The sequence below is a fragment of the Lactuca sativa genome, chromosome 7 (genome assembly GCF_002870075.4).
Source record: "Lactuca sativa cultivar Salinas chromosome 7, Lsat_Salinas_v11, whole genome shotgun sequence".
NCBI classification, from domain to species: Eukaryota; Viridiplantae; Streptophyta; class Magnoliopsida; order Asterales; family Asteraceae; genus Lactuca; species Lactuca sativa.
In genome coordinates this window covers 165,770,203-165,786,179 of record NC_056629.2, presented here as the reverse complement: position 1 = coordinate 165,786,179, position 15,977 = coordinate 165,770,203, and the positions used below count along the sequence as shown (strand labels likewise).

Below are 15,977 nucleotides of genomic sequence, written 5' to 3'. Positions count from 1 at the left end.
ACGAACAAAATAACTCAACCAAATATGTAAGTTGCTTGTACCTGCTTTACCCACTGTAGGACCTCCACCCCGATGGCTCTAGTCGAGCAGAAATGACTTATCTATTTAGTAGCTACACAAACCAAAAAATTTATAACCGTATAGCTTAAAAAAAATTGATCGTATCACTTAAAAAAAAATAATACTAGAAAACAATCAAAAGAGTCACCAACACGTGTTATTATTAAATTATACAGACGTTTTAAAGCTACCTAACTCGTAAAAACCCTTGCTCCTATTTGGAGAGGAAACACTGCACTACTTTCCCCTCACCAATGGCGGCGGCGGCCTCTTCTTCCCACCTTCAATTTCAATCGCTCTCTTTCGCCAAAACCCTAAATCAATCTTCAAAGCCGATCACTCCCAAAACCTTAATTTCTTATAAACCCGCTTCCAAAACACTCGCTATCCGAGCTGTCATATCACAAAAACCTCCAGCAACTCAGAAATTTCAACATTGCTTCACCAAGAAAGACGATGGCTATTTGTACTGTGAGGGTCTTAAAGTTCAAGAAGTCATGGAGGCCGTTGAAAGAAGGCCCTTTTATCTCTACAGTAAACCTCAGATAACTAGAAACGTCGAGGCTTATAAGGAAGCTTTGGAGGGACTGAATTCGATTATCGGATATGCAATTAAAGCCAATAACAACTTCTTGATTTTACAACATTTGAAGAATTTGGGTTGTGGGGCTGTTTTGGTTAGTGGAAATGAGCTCCGATTGGCCATTCGTGCTGGTTTTGATCCTACCAGGTACTTATCTTTCAGTTTCATGAACCTGTAATAATTATCTGGAGAATATTGATTCGATGTATTTGTGGTTTGATGCGAATAATAGATGCATTTTTAATGGAAACGGGAAGCTTTTGGATGATCTTGTTCTTGCTGCTCAAGAAGGCGTATTTGTCAACATTGACAGTGAATTCGATTTGGATAACATTGTATCTGCTGCAAGAATCGCAGGGAAGAAGGTTAATGTATTGCTTAGAATCAATCCGGATGTCGACCCTCAGGTTTGTGATTCCCTTTCTCACATCGAATTCAAATCTTTCATCTCTATAACGCCAATAACTCAATATTTCAAATAGGTCCATCCTTATGTTGCAACTGGAAACAAAAACTCCAAATTCGGTATAAGAAACGAGAAATTGCAATGGTTTCTAGATGCTGTGAAGTCATACCCCGATGAACTTAAACTAGTTGGCGCCCATTGCCATCTTGGATCCACCATCACCAAGGTATTGTAAATGTAAAACATCATATTATCATCTACCCTTGTGTGTTGACCAGGGTTTGACTTTGACCGTTTTTTTAGGTTGACATTTTCAGAGATGCTGCATCAATCATGGTGAAGTTTATAGACGAAATTCGAGCTCAAGGATTTGATATTAATTATTTAAATATTGGAGGTGGTCTTGGGATTGATTATTATCATACTGGTACTGTTCTTCCTACACCCAGGGATCTCATCGACACAGTAAGCGTTATCTATATATTTTTTTTTATATATATATTTAAATAATTGATATGATGATATCAAATCGTTTATATTGTTTTAATGTTTGATTTGGTTAAGGTTAGGGAGTTGGTTTTGTCGCGAAATCTTAATCTGATAATTGAACCTGGGAGATCGCTAATTGCAAATACTTGTTGTCTTGTGAATCGTGTCACGGGTGTGAAAACAAATGGCACGAAGAACTTTATTGTGATTGATGGAAGCATGGCTGAACTTATTCGCCCTAGTCTATATGATGCTTATCAAGTAAGATTTTCTCATTTGTATAATAAGGAAATATTCGTAAATGGTTGGTGTCTTAATGCATTAAGCCATTTTTTTTTGGCTTAATACATTAAATCAACTTGTCGAGTTCAAGTAAAAAAAAAAAGAAATATTAAGTGCTTAACGTTTTTTAGAATATTGATTTTAGTTTTAAATTTAATATATGTAAATGTAGCACATAGAATTGGTTTCACCTCCACCACATGATTCTGCGGTTTCAACTTTTGATGTGGTGGGCCCCGTTTGCGAGTCGGCCGATTTCTTGGGGAAGGACAGGGACCTTCCTTCTCCTGCCAGTGTACATTCTATCTCCTTTGTTTTTTATTAATATAATTTTTTTTTTTTTTTTTTTTGCATTTTGATTTTCTGATTGTTGATTTAATGTTATTATGTTTGGTATAATAATGATTTAATGATGAGAATTTGATGTTTACAGGGTTCTGGGCTTGTAGTTCATGATGCAGGTGCATACTGCATGAGCATGGCTTCAACTTACAATCTCAAGATGCGTCCACCTGAGTATTGGGTATGTTTTTTCATCTTTGACTTTTTAAGTCAAACCAACATCTTTTAATTTGTAATAATTGTTTGAAAACGTATGTTGGATTCTTCACTTAGAGATTGCATCTATTTGTTTAATGGAAGGAAGGGATAAAGATGAGAATTTTGGATTTGAACAATGGGCAATTTGACTAATGAAAGCCAACATGAATTGATTTTTTGTATGTTTCTGAATGATTTTTTTGTGAATGTTGTTAATGAAGGTTGATGAAGATGGATCTGTAGCGAAAATTAGGCATGGGGAGACTTTTGAAGATCATATGAGATACTTTGAGGGACTCTAGATCTAAATTTAAACTTTCATGGAAGGCCTTCATCTTTTACTCAATAGTCGAATCAAACTCTGTTTTTGTATCTCTGATTCATGAATTTTAAGTTTTCTGAATTCTGTTAATGTCGAATTCCTTTTTTTGTGATGTTTTTAAGGTGTAGTGTAATTCACTTGTGGGTTTTTAAGTTACAGTCTGAATTTACATGTTATTGAATTGGACTCCATCAGGAGGCTTGATCTAAAACAAAAAGTGAGAATAAGATTAAGATGGGAGGTGGATGGAGATGAGAATAGTAAATACTTTCATGGTGTTATCAATGTGAACATTAAGAAAAATAGAATTAATGGTCTTATTGTTGGGGGTCATTGAGAGACTTACCTTATGGGTATAAAGGATGAAGTTTGAAAATTCTTTTCTTCTAAATTTGATGAGATCGACTTGGTGAGGCCCAAAATTATAAATGACAATTTTAAAAAGATTTCAGAAGAAGATAGGGATATGTTGGAAGCTTCATTATCGTTGGATGAAGTTAAGAATGCGATCTGGAGTTGTGGTAGCCACAAAGCCCCCAGACCGGATGGTTTCACCTTCAAGTTTTTAAAGGAGTTTTGGGATGTTCTAAAAGATGATATTTTCAAGTTTTTGAAAGAATTTGAAGGCACAGGAGAGTTAAGTATTGGTTGCAATGCCTTTTTATCTCTTTAATTCAGAAGAAGCTCGGTCCTTTATATTTAAATGATTATAGGCCAATTAATCTTATTGGATGCATGCATAAAATTCTTTCAAAACTTCTTTCTTTGAGACTTAAGAAAGTTTTGGGAAGAATTATTGGCTTGGAGCAATCTGCGTATGTGGAGGGTAGAAGTATACTTGATGGTCCGTTTATTATTAATGAGATTTTTTTTGGATGAAAAAGATTAAGAAACAAGTTCTTATCTTCAAAATGGATTTCGATAAGGCGTTCGACTCTCTTAATTAGAGTTTTTTGGACTCGATTCTTGATCAAATGAACTTTGGGGTCAAATGGAGAAATTGGATTAAAGGATGTCTCTCTTCCGGGAAAGCTTCCATTTTGGTAAATGGTTCTCCTATGAATGAATTTACTATTAGGAGAGGTGTGAGACAAGGAGATCCTCTATCTCCTTTTCTTTTTATTATTGCCATGGAGGGTCTTAGCATCTCAATGAAGGAAGCTTGTGATCGGTTCATCTTTAAAGGTATTTTTTACCTCATAATGGCCTTACTTTATCTCACCTTATGTATGCCTATGATGTTATGTTTATGGGTGAATGGTCCAAAGTTAATTTTGTCAATTTGAATAGAATTCTTCGATGTTTTTTCATTGCTTCGGGGTTGAAAGTAAACTTCGTAAAAGTAGAGTTTTTGGTATTGGAGTGGACGATCTTGATGTTACTCGTTTTGCGAATATTCTTCGTTGTGAACCGACTTCTTTTCCTTTTACTTACCTCGGGCTTCCTATTGGCGCCAATATGAAACTTGCTAAGAATTGGAATATCATTGTGGATAGGTTAAAATCAAAGCTATCTTCATGGAAGGCTAGAAATCTTTCTTTTAGAGGAAGACTGACTCTTATTAAGTCCGTTTTGGAGAGTCTTCCGCTCTTCTATTTTTCTTTTTTCAAAGCTCCATCAAAGGTGATTGAGTTATTAGATAGATTAAGAAGGCGGTTTTTTTGGGGCGGGTACGATAACACTAGAAAGATACATTGGGTCGCTTGGAAGAAGGCCACGCAACCTAAAAAGTCAGGTGGTCTTGGTGTTGGTGATCTTCGTTCTATGAATATTGCGCTTCTTGCCAAGTGGTGGTCAAGGTTAAAAACTGAAAGTAACTCTCTTTGGACATCTTGGATCAAAGCCTTGCATAATATCTCTTGTATTGATGGGAAACCGTTTGCTAAGAATGACATTCCGGGTACTTGGCGAAATATTTTCCAAATAGCTTGGGAGCTTAAGGATTGGGATATCTCCCTTGAGGAGCTTTTTTTTTTGTAGAAATATGGGGATTGGTGATCAAACTCATTTTTGGAAGGATAAATGGTGTGGTGATTTGACTTTAAAAGATACTTTTCCGGGCTTATGTAAGATTGAAGCTAATAAGAATTGCATATGATTGATGAGAAGGCTGTGTTTATTGGTGATTGGAAAAGGCCACCAAGAAGGGGCATTGAATCTGAGGAGTTGGCGAGAGTGAGAGATGTTGTTGCAGGTTTCAACTTTTGTAATCGTCCGGACTCGTGGTTGTGGAAAGGTGATTTGACAAGAATTTTTTCGGTCAATTCATTGAGGAATCTGATGGCACAGAAGTTGTATGATGGTGGTACTTTATAGAGCTTCATTTGGATAAATTGGATTCCTATCAAAATTAATTGTTTTGTTTGGAGGATGCTTTTGAACAGGATTCCGGTAGCTTGTAATTTGGTCGGAAAAGAGATATTGTGCTTAACTTCACTGTTTGCGCGATGTGCGGAAATGTTAAGGAGTACGTTGACCACGTGTTTTTCTCATGTTCTTTTTCTTCTTTGATTTGTAATTGGTTTTCTTCTTGGTGTGGTGTGATCCCGCTGATTCCGAGTTGCATGGAAGATTTCTTGTTGTGCTTAAAAGCCCCGTTTATTGGTAAAAAACAGAAGAAGCTCTTTTTAGCCGTGTTATGTACGGTGCTGTGGTTCATTTGGAAGGCGAGAAACTCGTTGACGTTCAACAACATGAGATGTTCCTCTGTTAGGACGACAAATGATATTCAATTAGTTGCTTTCAATTGGATTAGGTCTTTGTTTAAGTCTATTTGTTGGTTTGATTGGTACATGTCTCCTTTTAATGCTTGTACTTTGTAATCTTTTGCTAGCTTCTTGCTTGCCGTTCCCAAAAAAAAATCTGACGCGACATCACTTTCTCGTTAATAACTAACTGTTATCGTCATGTTCTCCCTCTTCCAATCCTAGCACCTTACTTATTAACCCATTTTTCCATTTTTACTCCCGATAGCCAATAACACAATATATAAAAATCCACACTAAATTTCAAGGATCATAACAACATTTACTAACATAATTCACAAGGCAATTATTGCAATATCACATCATTTGTAAAAATGATTCAAATACCCTCATAAACAAATTAGTCTTTTAACATACTAACAAAGATCACAACCAACTTTTCTTACAACAGTGATACATTCTCATTGTATTATCAACTACAAAACATGTGTTACAGGACCTCATTAAATCCCGCAAATGTAACACAAATGACTAAAGGAAACATTATTTAAATAAAAGTTCCACAATGCTAGGAGGAGCCCTATATAAATGCTAGCAATTTTATAGATAAAAAACCTTCAAGACAAAATGCATATTAATGTTTTATTATGTGATTTTTTTTTTGAATCTATTTGAAAAAAAATACTTTTTTAATAAATCCTCATGGCCTCTCTCTCGAGACCTCACAATCAAGGCATGTATTTCAAATTTTAATCTGGTGTTGTCATTCAAATTAGTTATGCTATGCACTGTGGGTTATTGTGGTGTGAGGTATGTTTTGGTTTTGGAATGTGACTTTGTGAATAAAAAAGTTTTATCTTACCAATTGTGTGTCTTGTGCAGTTGTATTATTCCCTCAAAGAAACTATTGAAACAAAGACCTAATTTCTGCTTCGTGAACCGAATCCATTGAAGCAAAGGCCTAATATCATATCATACTGCATGATCATGGCTTCAACTTACAACCTCAAGTTGCGCCCACCTGAGTATTGGGTATGTTTTTTCATCTTTGACTTTTTTAACTCAAACACCTTATTTTAATTTGTAAATGTTTATTTTCACCTAGAGTTTGCATCTATTTTGTTTGATAAAATAATCGTTGCCATCGTCATCACCACCATTGCAACCACCGTCACCACCCCACCACCACCACTTCTACTACCGGCACAGACACATCCACCACCACCGAAATACTACTAGTGTTTACTACACTGTTCTTGCATTCTCTTAACATACTCATAGTATATGTCGACTTTGATCCGTAGCCATTTCCATTTTCAACAGCTCTAGATCTGAATAACATAGTTACTATAATCTGTTGGAGTTAAGAAACATAAAAAAATTGCCGAAATTTTCTACAATAAGAGCATCCACAATGGGAAGTTTAATGGAAGAGTTGAATGAGGTGTTATGCCTACTTGTCATTCAATGAATACAACTCCACCATTGTGAAATGCCACCTTGACATTCAATGAATTTGGAGTTCAATGGTCATTGAACTCTTCAATGGGAAAAATGAAAGTCTTTAATGTAACAGCCCGGAATTTCAAGTATTGTAATAATTGTGTTTTTGGGGTGATTTAAGAGGGGACTCGGCGAGTTGGAGCATAGACTCGCCGAGTAGGATCGCAGACTTGGTCGCGGGTTCGCGACTGGACTCGACGAGTCCAAATATGGACTCGGCGAGTCGACGCTGTTCAGCAGAAACCCTAACCGTTCGGTTTTGGATTGTATATAACGCCTCTTAGGCCGTCATGGTCCGTCTTTTGGTCGATTGAGAAGAACCCTAATCGTTGTGGACGTCTAGAGCAGGAGAGAAAGCTATTGGAACTTGGAGGAACTTGTTAGGCAAGAAGAAGAGGAATTTGGCCAAAGGAATATCAAAGAGGATCGAGTCCTGAGGTTTGGGGGACACAGAGAGTGCGTTTTCAGGTAACACTCGGACCATTTCTGTTATTTTGATGTGTATACGAATCTAGGGTTTATGAAACCCACTTAGTGATTAGATGGGTTATTATGTTATTACCCAGACGTTTATACCCCAGTAATAAGATGTTTAGAAGTCCAGAAAGTCCCTTGATTATATATCTCGGGACCATATGTAATTTAGGAAGCAGTTGCTCGCCTGCATGGCATGGACTCGCCGAGTTGTTCTTCAGACTCGGCGAGTAGCTTGAAGATTTACTGGGACTCGTCGAGTTGTTCTTCAGACTCGGCGAGTTGAGTCGGGGTGGCCCCGCGATTTTTCCAGGAGGAACTCGTCGAGTAAAATGGGGATTCTCGACGTGTAGAAAGGGTGTCTTAAGGAATCGGTGAGTTAAGGGCGAGTGGACTCAGAGTCGTTGAACTCGGCGAGTCTTGGGGTGACTCGGCGAGTTAGATCGCGGGTTGAGTGAAGTTCTGAGTATGGGGACTCGGCGAGTAGGGTCAGTCAGGGGTTGACTTTGACCTTGTCTTTGACCAAGGATTTACCAGTGGTTCCAGGGGTATTTTGGTAATTGTTGTTATTGTTTGAGTTCAGTGCATTGGTGACTGTCCAGAGGTGGAGATCGTATCAGTGATCGGAGCAGCTTGAGCTATCTGTTCAGTCGGCAGTTTCGAGGTGAGTTATCCTCACTATATCGCTAGGGTTTATGGCACCAAGGCCGACCCTTTTTACCGGATGGAAATCCGGGTAGTTGTCATTACATGTCATGGGCCGGAAGGCATTGCTATGTGGACCGGAAGGTCTTGGCCTGGAAAGGCGTATGTATGCATTTAGTATGTTGACTGATTCATAGGGTAATGTTATGCTAGTGACCGGCTAGACCGGTATCTTGTTTAGAGTAATGCTATGATATGTGATCTGTTGATCGATTGTTGTCTATGAACTGCTATATGATTATTTGTTATGTTATATATGCATTTTATGCTTATGGGCCGGAAGGCAATATGTTATGGGCCGGAAGGCGATATGTTATGGGCCGGAAGGCGTATATGTGGTTGGTATTCTGGGGGTATCTCACTAAGCTTTCGGGCTTACAGTTGTGGTTTTATGTTTCAGGTTCTCAAGAGTCTGTGGCAAGGCAAGGGCGTGATTGTACCGTTCCTCGCGTTGGTGTTTTATGATATGAACCTGGGAAATTACTCTGTTTAATAATGTATTGAAAACCTTTTTGTAACGATGTTAATAAAATGGGTGATTTTGAAAAGTTTTAATTGTTTTGAAATTTTGGATGTTACATTTAAATCTTTAAATAAATATTTTTTAATATGTTCGCATTGTGGGATAAAAATAAAAAAAGTTGTATGGAATAGTGAATGATGACGTGGCACTCCATTGAACTCTATAGAGTTCAATGCAGTGTGGATGCCCTAAAGGTGTGTGTGCAAAACGATTTCTTAACATACACATATTTATGGAGACAGAACATGAAACATTGCAATTCTTGATGAACTATTGTACCCGTTCAATATTTGGCAGTTGAGATAACTGCCATAGCTACCAATTAACAAACTTTACCTACCAACTAATTATAACTGCCATATTTTCAAGAATTCTAACATAATTACCATAATAACCTTAGTCTAGATTAACTTTCAACATAATCACGCTTCCAATAAAAAAAGAAAAAAAACCTATGCCTAAAAATCGGGAATATCTCATATTAGTTGAAAAAATATTATCAATTCCATGTATATCTCTAAGTGATAAAGATTCTTTCTTATATACCGGTATATACACAATTTCAACGACTCCCTTCTGCCTAAAACCCGAACGTATTCTTCAAAGCAGATCACACCCAGAACCCAAATCTCTTTCAATTCCAATTCCAAAGCATTCACTATCAGAGCAATTAATTCGCAAAAGCCTTTAGAAACCGAGAAATTTCAGCATTCTTTTACCAAGAAAGACGATGGGTATCTGTAGTGTGAGGGTGTTAAGGTTCAAGAAGCCATGAAGCATGTTAAAGGAATGCTTTTTTTAGTTACAGTAAGCCTGAGATGCCATTTTTTCTTTGCAGTAAGCCTCAGATAACTAGAAACGTTGAGGTTTATGAGGCGGCTTTGGAGGGATTGAGTTCATTTATCGGACATGATGTTAAAGTCAATAACAACTTCAAAGATTTTACAGCATTTTAACGCATTTCAAGATTTGGATATTATCATTTGAAAGGTCCACCCAACTATAATAGTGAAAATTCCTTGGTATTTTGATGATATTGCTATAGTTTGGGAGATTTTTGAAAGTACAATACAGTAACTTGAAGATATTTAATTATATTGAAGTATAGAATACCATAATAGACAAATCAATGAAAGTAAATTGCTAACTCATGCATATGAGATATGACACCATTATTATATGTATAAGGAAAAGGATTAAGGTTATTTAAGGTTATATATGTGTAACCAACGGTCTCTCATATTCATGCACAACAGGTAATTATTGTTTTAAGGAGCTAGGGCGAACCAAAAAGAAAGGTAAAAAAGTGTATATTTCAATCAGTAAATTTGACTCTAAGGATATGGTATATTCTAATTCTAAATACGGACATTATGGAGTTAATTAGGGTGTATATACAATCAAAAGAGAGTAACTAATTGTGTATAGTTGATTACCTATATATGAAGTTAATAATCCAGAGGTAAAAAGAACCCCTCTTTACATCTCTTTTTATATTTCGTGCATACCTTGCCATGTATCTTTGTACTACAATAACAAAAATATGAAAATAATCATATCCGAGATTTTTTCAATAGGCCCACTCCAAATCTGGTAGAACATTCGCGGAGTTGAAATGTTTTCTAAATGACATGAAGTCGTGATGGTTGTTGGTTGCACTACAAATATGAACAATAAAGGATTAGTGAACTTTTACTTTGAACCTAGGGTTTTGATCTGATGATGGAACAAGTTATGTGTTCTAGGTATTAGGTTTTATTAAAAAAAAATTAACAAGAAGCAGGTTACCCCATGAAGTAATTTTACCTTGACAAGTATCCAATTCATTGGATGTGTTGTGTCAATATCTTCCTTAAGCCTTACAACAACCCTAAAATGAAGATTAGAAAAAAAATTAAAAAAGCCATAGAAAGAAATAACGGTCGGAAATAAAAAAAGATTTCTTACTCTTCGACATATTTCACGACTATGTAGTTCTCCACGGGCGTCTCATCCGGATTTTATTGGGACTCCAAGATATACCCTATGCCTTGGTTAGGGCAGATTACTAGCTGCATCCAATGCAATCTAGTAATGTTAATACATTTTAGTATACACAATAAAGAAATAAAGTCAATAAAAATTAAATCAGTAAGATTCAATACCCTTGCCAATAGGGTGCAAAAAAAGTTGTTTGTCTTTATGGAAGCACATTGCATCAACAATGTAACTTACAACACCCTCACCATTTGACTCGTATATCGTTGCCTGAATCTCACTCGGGGAAATGAAAGCATATTTGTTCACTTTATTCCCATCACGTGTTTCAGGCATTGCATGTAACATGCTACAAACCAGAAAATATACATTAAACATGTAAATACTATAAACGAAAATAATTTAAACATTGTAGTTTTTACTTACATTTAAAACCAAGTTATAACACTGATATCAAGCCATTGTTTATTCAACAGACGTAAAATCTCCTCGGGGTAAAAGTAAGTTTCAATTTTCTAAGCTCCAAGGATCCTGGGTTTGGCTTCAACATAAATCGCATCATCACGAGCTTCACAATTCATTAAACGTCTATACATTCTTTTCATGACCAGGGGCATTTTTTCTAGTTCGACTTTCTTATTAGAAGTATGTGGTATCAAACTTTCCTTTGCTGGCTTGGTCTTCTTCATAACACCCGTCGAGATTATTGGCACACTCTTGGTTATGCGAGGTTGCTTTGTTTATGTATGAACATTAAAAATTTGTTTGATTATGATATATTGGTACAATTTAACATATACATATAATAACTAACTAGAAAGGTTACCCCCTCTACACGGGGGCCAGAAGCTTTCAATGTTGTTTCCGAATCGATAAATATGATAGACGTAGAAAGTGCAATGATGAAAAGCCCGGGCTTTGCCTTGGACCGTTTTTTTTCATGTTTTTATGAAAAAAATGTAAAAGTTTTGACTGCAAGGACCAGAAGTGTCAAAATGGCTAAAGAATTAAAGGGGGTAGGAATTAGCAACTTTTTAGAAAAGGGATCAAAGTTGTCAAACCGTTAAAGTTTTGTGGCCAAAATATAAATATTAAAATCTTCCTAAAAAGTGTAAAAATATTGATTGCAAGGACCAAAAGTGTCAAAATGGGTAAAGAATGAAGATCAAAGTTGCCAAAAAACATTCAAATTTACTATTCCTGACTTTGAAGCCCAACAATAATACAAGGACCAATTCTGCCAAAAAAATGACAAGTTCACTATTCATTTTCTTAAGAGCTTATATATATATATATATATATATATATATATATATAATAATAATAATAATAATAATAATAATAATAATAATAATAATAAGGTTAGAGAAATTATCGGGTCAACAACTACCTGTAGAGAGGAACATCTTTTATCTTGTTCAACATTTGGCTTAAACTGTGAGGATTGTTAACAAGTTAGATGTATGCACAACTATTTATTACTCTAATACTAAACAAAACTAATGATAATTCTATGTACCTAAATGATCTTAATTGCATTCCTTGGCCATTGAACAATACCATGAAGCACCTCATACAACTTACTCGCTTCTTCGATCGAGACAGAAGGAGGGATATAATCATATTGATTATAGATCTTGTCTATTGATACCCTCAAATGATTTGCATTTAAAGGAACTGAATATATTTGTCCATTCCCATATGGAAAGACCATCCCTTTTGCACATTTCTGGTTCTTCACGCCATATGGTATCACTAACTCACAAGTAGTAGGAGTTTGCAAAAATATAATGTATATGTTAATATATGATCAAATATCTTGTATATAAGAAAAAAAACACATGATTACCTTTATCCCATCCAACTCATATGATACTGTTGAGACGAAACTATTTTTCTTGAACACCGGGCTGGTAATGTGTATGCCTTCATTCTTTGAGCGAAACAGTTGCATATATGTTTTCATCTCTTCTACCTGAGTATTCATCTCTTTTATCTTGGCTCCATTTTGGCCTCCATCATAGCCTCAACCTCGATCTTCATCTGATCCTTAATATCTTCCAAGTTATATTTATCATGGATCTTCCTTTTTTCTTATCAACCCTAGGCATGGATTGTCTCAAGCCAACATTATGCCTAACAACCCTCGTATGACCTAGGTGCTCGGGTCCTAACACCTCTGTAAGCACATCAGCTCACCAATCTCCATGAGATAATTGGGTATCTTTTTCAATCTTTTAGTCCAAATAAAATTACAATGGTAATTAAATCCAAAATAGTTTTAAAATAACATTACATAATGAATATTTAAATTACCAATTCAGATGTCAATGAGTAGAGATCAGAAGGTAACGAGTATATCCCTATAGGATCACGTTTTAACCTAGCAAGGATAAAATTCCTTGCACGTTCACTTCTTATATTATGAAATTCCATTGATTCACCAAACTCCATCTCTTTTTCCCATTGAGGTTTCATACCATGATACCTGACTATCTGAGGTGGATATTTGTTCAACTTTGTAGTCTCTGTAGATTTGCTGCTTATTTCCTTGAAAGAAGTAAGTAGCAGAATTAGAAACATTGCAATATACTATTATCATATAAAGAGGGGTAAAGTGAGCTAAACATGGAAGCCCGATGATGTTTTAAGTTGAACAAAAGTGTTTCATGTAGGCTCGTCTAGGTATGTATATTTAGGTACTAGATTTCTACCCTTCTTTAGGTATTCTTTAACAAGCCTTCTCTTGTAAGCCTTCCATGACTGATTGCAAATTTTTAGTACCTGCTTTTTGTGCCTATCATCTTCTATATTCCAATGTTTTTCTTGTTTTTACAATAAAGTACAATATATATATATATATATATATATATATATATATATATATATATATATATATATATATATATATGAATGAATGAATGAATTAAATGAAAGTACAATTAATAGGCTCACACAAATACCTTAATGTTTAACCACAATTCATCGATTTTAGCCTTAGGAACTTCATCCCAACGAAATATGAGGATAAAAATCCTCGTCCTTACCATGACTCCACAATAATTGCTAAACTGAGATTGGGGCGCTACAATATTTTGGCCTAGCTCGTCAAGTTTAATTTCCAAATCCACTTTGTTTTTTGGGTTTCCACATATCAGTGTCACACTTTTTTTTTCATTGTGGTTATCCATTGTATGCCTACAAAACCAGGTAACATAATTTCAGATATACATATTATGGAAGTTATTGTTAATGTGTATTATGGTGAAGAAGAAGATGGTTCAAAAGTTGAAATAGGTGTTTGATGATGATTGTTAGCTTCTTCAAATTGAGAAGTCAACGTGCTAACTTCAGTTTCATCTCCCCAAAACAAGATATTTGTTGGGAAAGTTTATGAATCCGCATTTTCTGTTGATTCTTCTCGTGTGTGACGAATTTCAAGCAAATGATTGACTGAAATTTCAATCTTATCGGAAACATGGTTTCTGCAAATCGGATAAGTCAAATGTGAAAGAAACCACATATCAATACATTCAACACGAAATCCATGGCTACATTTTGGTAGAATTCGAGTTTTTTCTCCTTTATCGAGCCCTGATAAAAAATAACACATTCTAATCCTTCTTTGAAGTCTTTCGGGTTGAACCAGAATACCAATTATCAGTTATATTTCCTGTAAAAAAATACTAAAGCTCTACTTGAAAGTGAGGAGTTACAAATTGTTATATGTACAGAAACCAGGAAAGAAAAGAACTTGAAAAAGTTTGATACTATTACACTAATTTGTGCTTGTATCTTGGGTTTCGTTCATGAAATAGGGGAAAAAGACAATTAGAAGAATTACCTGTGAAATGTTGTGACAACCCAAAATTTCTATCTAGTACACTTATTCAAATCAATCAAGGCCAGACTCGTTTTTGCTATCTTCTAGCATTGTTTAGAGTCAAATTGAGTGTTCTAAACCTAGTATAACCAAGGTATGAGGCTAGGGATGAGTGTATTTGAGTTCAACACCTTTTAAATGAGCCAAACACCCCTTCATGAGGTGTGTGCGGCCGCACACATGGGTGTACGGCCGTACACACATCCTAACCGTACACTCTCATGTATAAATGAGAGACTTAGCCTTCATTTACCTCTTTTCACACTTCTAAGCCAAGAAATCGACTTCTCTCTCAAGTATCATCCAATTTCTCGTCTAGATCTTCAAGTTGTAAGTGTTTCTTCCTTTGATTTGATGATTCATTACACTATCTAGTAAGGATCTATCATTTCATCCATGAAATTACTCATTTTGTTTAGATCTTCAAGTGTTCTTCAAGAACACCAAGAACACCTACTAAGTTTTTGGACCTCAAACACCCCTAAAGGCTTCTATATTGTAAGTACCACTCCTCATGCTTGTTACTTACTAGCTTTACTCCTTAGAATTTGTCAAAACCATGATCATTAAGGAGTGTACGGCCGTACACACCCCATGTGGCCGTGCACCCCTTTACTTAGTGCATAATGGCCTCAAAACTCATGTTTTATGCTAGCACTTGATCAAGAACACTTAGGGATGCATGATAGAACCTTGGAATACACTTTTGACCATTTTTACATGAATATCAAGGGTGTACGACCGTACACTCCTTGTGTGGTCGTACACACCCTTTTTAAGGCCCAAAATAGCATCAAACTTCCATTAAGGCTAAGTATTGGTCAAGACACACTTCCAAGATGCTTAAAAGGACTCATGTGCATGTTTCACCATGAGTGTGCAGTCGCACACCCACTCGGGCCGTACACTCTGGCCGTACACACCCATGAAACACACCATTTTGGCCGTACACTCCAAGGTGTGGCCATACACCCATCATATGCAACCCTTGGTACTTCTAGCACTTGAATCTAAGTGTTTTATATGTCCTAGGGTGTCTTTACTTGCATGATTAGTTATTCAAACACTAATCATATACATATATGTGTCATTATATGCTTATTAGGATCCGTTGTGCTCAAGTCTTCACTTGACACTTAGCATCCTACAAACCGATCTTTCATTCCTATCACTCACTGCAGGTGAGTTCATACCCCTTAACTGATCTTTTAAATGATTTTAAATGCTTTTATCGGGGGGGAATACAAGTAGAAACATTATAGTTATTATATCAATCACAGGTGATTAATAACTATCAAACAGACATATTTCTTATACTTCAAACTATACTTTCAAACAAATTGCTTCAAATCGTTTTACAAACCCTTTTATATGCAAAACTCCTTATTAAACTCTTTCAAACTTATATTTTTTCAAAATCATGTCTATATAAATATAGTTATATAAGTAGGATTGAAAGGACTCAGGACTGATAGCTCACCTTACTTCCTGTTCCTTGTTTGGTTGTGGACTTAGGGTATAGGTT

The 15,977-nt window shown here is 35.8% G+C and overlaps 1 protein-coding gene across 1 annotated transcript; it reads left to right on the top strand.

The window, feature by feature from the left end:
- The first annotated feature begins 252 nt into the window (after positions 1 to 252).
- Positions 253 to 2,834, top strand: LOC111919059 (diaminopimelate decarboxylase 1, chloroplastic). Its single transcript, XM_023914666.3, has 8 exons — positions 253 to 790; positions 876 to 1,050; positions 1,126 to 1,275; positions 1,353 to 1,514; positions 1,614 to 1,799; positions 1,993 to 2,115; positions 2,254 to 2,343; positions 2,582 to 2,834. The coding sequence occupies exons 1-8, from the start codon at positions 315 to 317 to the stop codon at positions 2,660 to 2,662; spliced, it is 1,443 nt and encodes a 480-aa protein (XP_023770434.1). The 5' UTR covers positions 253 to 314; the 3' UTR covers positions 2,663 to 2,834.
- Positions 2,835 to 15,977: the final 13,143 nt, after the last annotated feature.

Bases quoted from the DNA above. Each gene is read 5' to 3' on its own strand.
- LOC111919059 (XM_023914666.3), top strand. From the start codon at position 315: ATGGCGGCGGCGGCCTCTTCTTCCCACCTTCAATTTCAATCGCTCTCT. The intron at 1,051-1,125 runs GTTTGTGATTCC...TATTTCAAATAG, and splicing joins ATCCGGATGTCGACCCTCAG to GTCCATCCTTATGTTGCAAC. The intron at 1,800-1,992 runs GTAAGATTTTCT...ATGTAAATGTAG, and splicing joins GTCTATATGATGCTTATCAA to CACATAGAATTGGTTTCACC.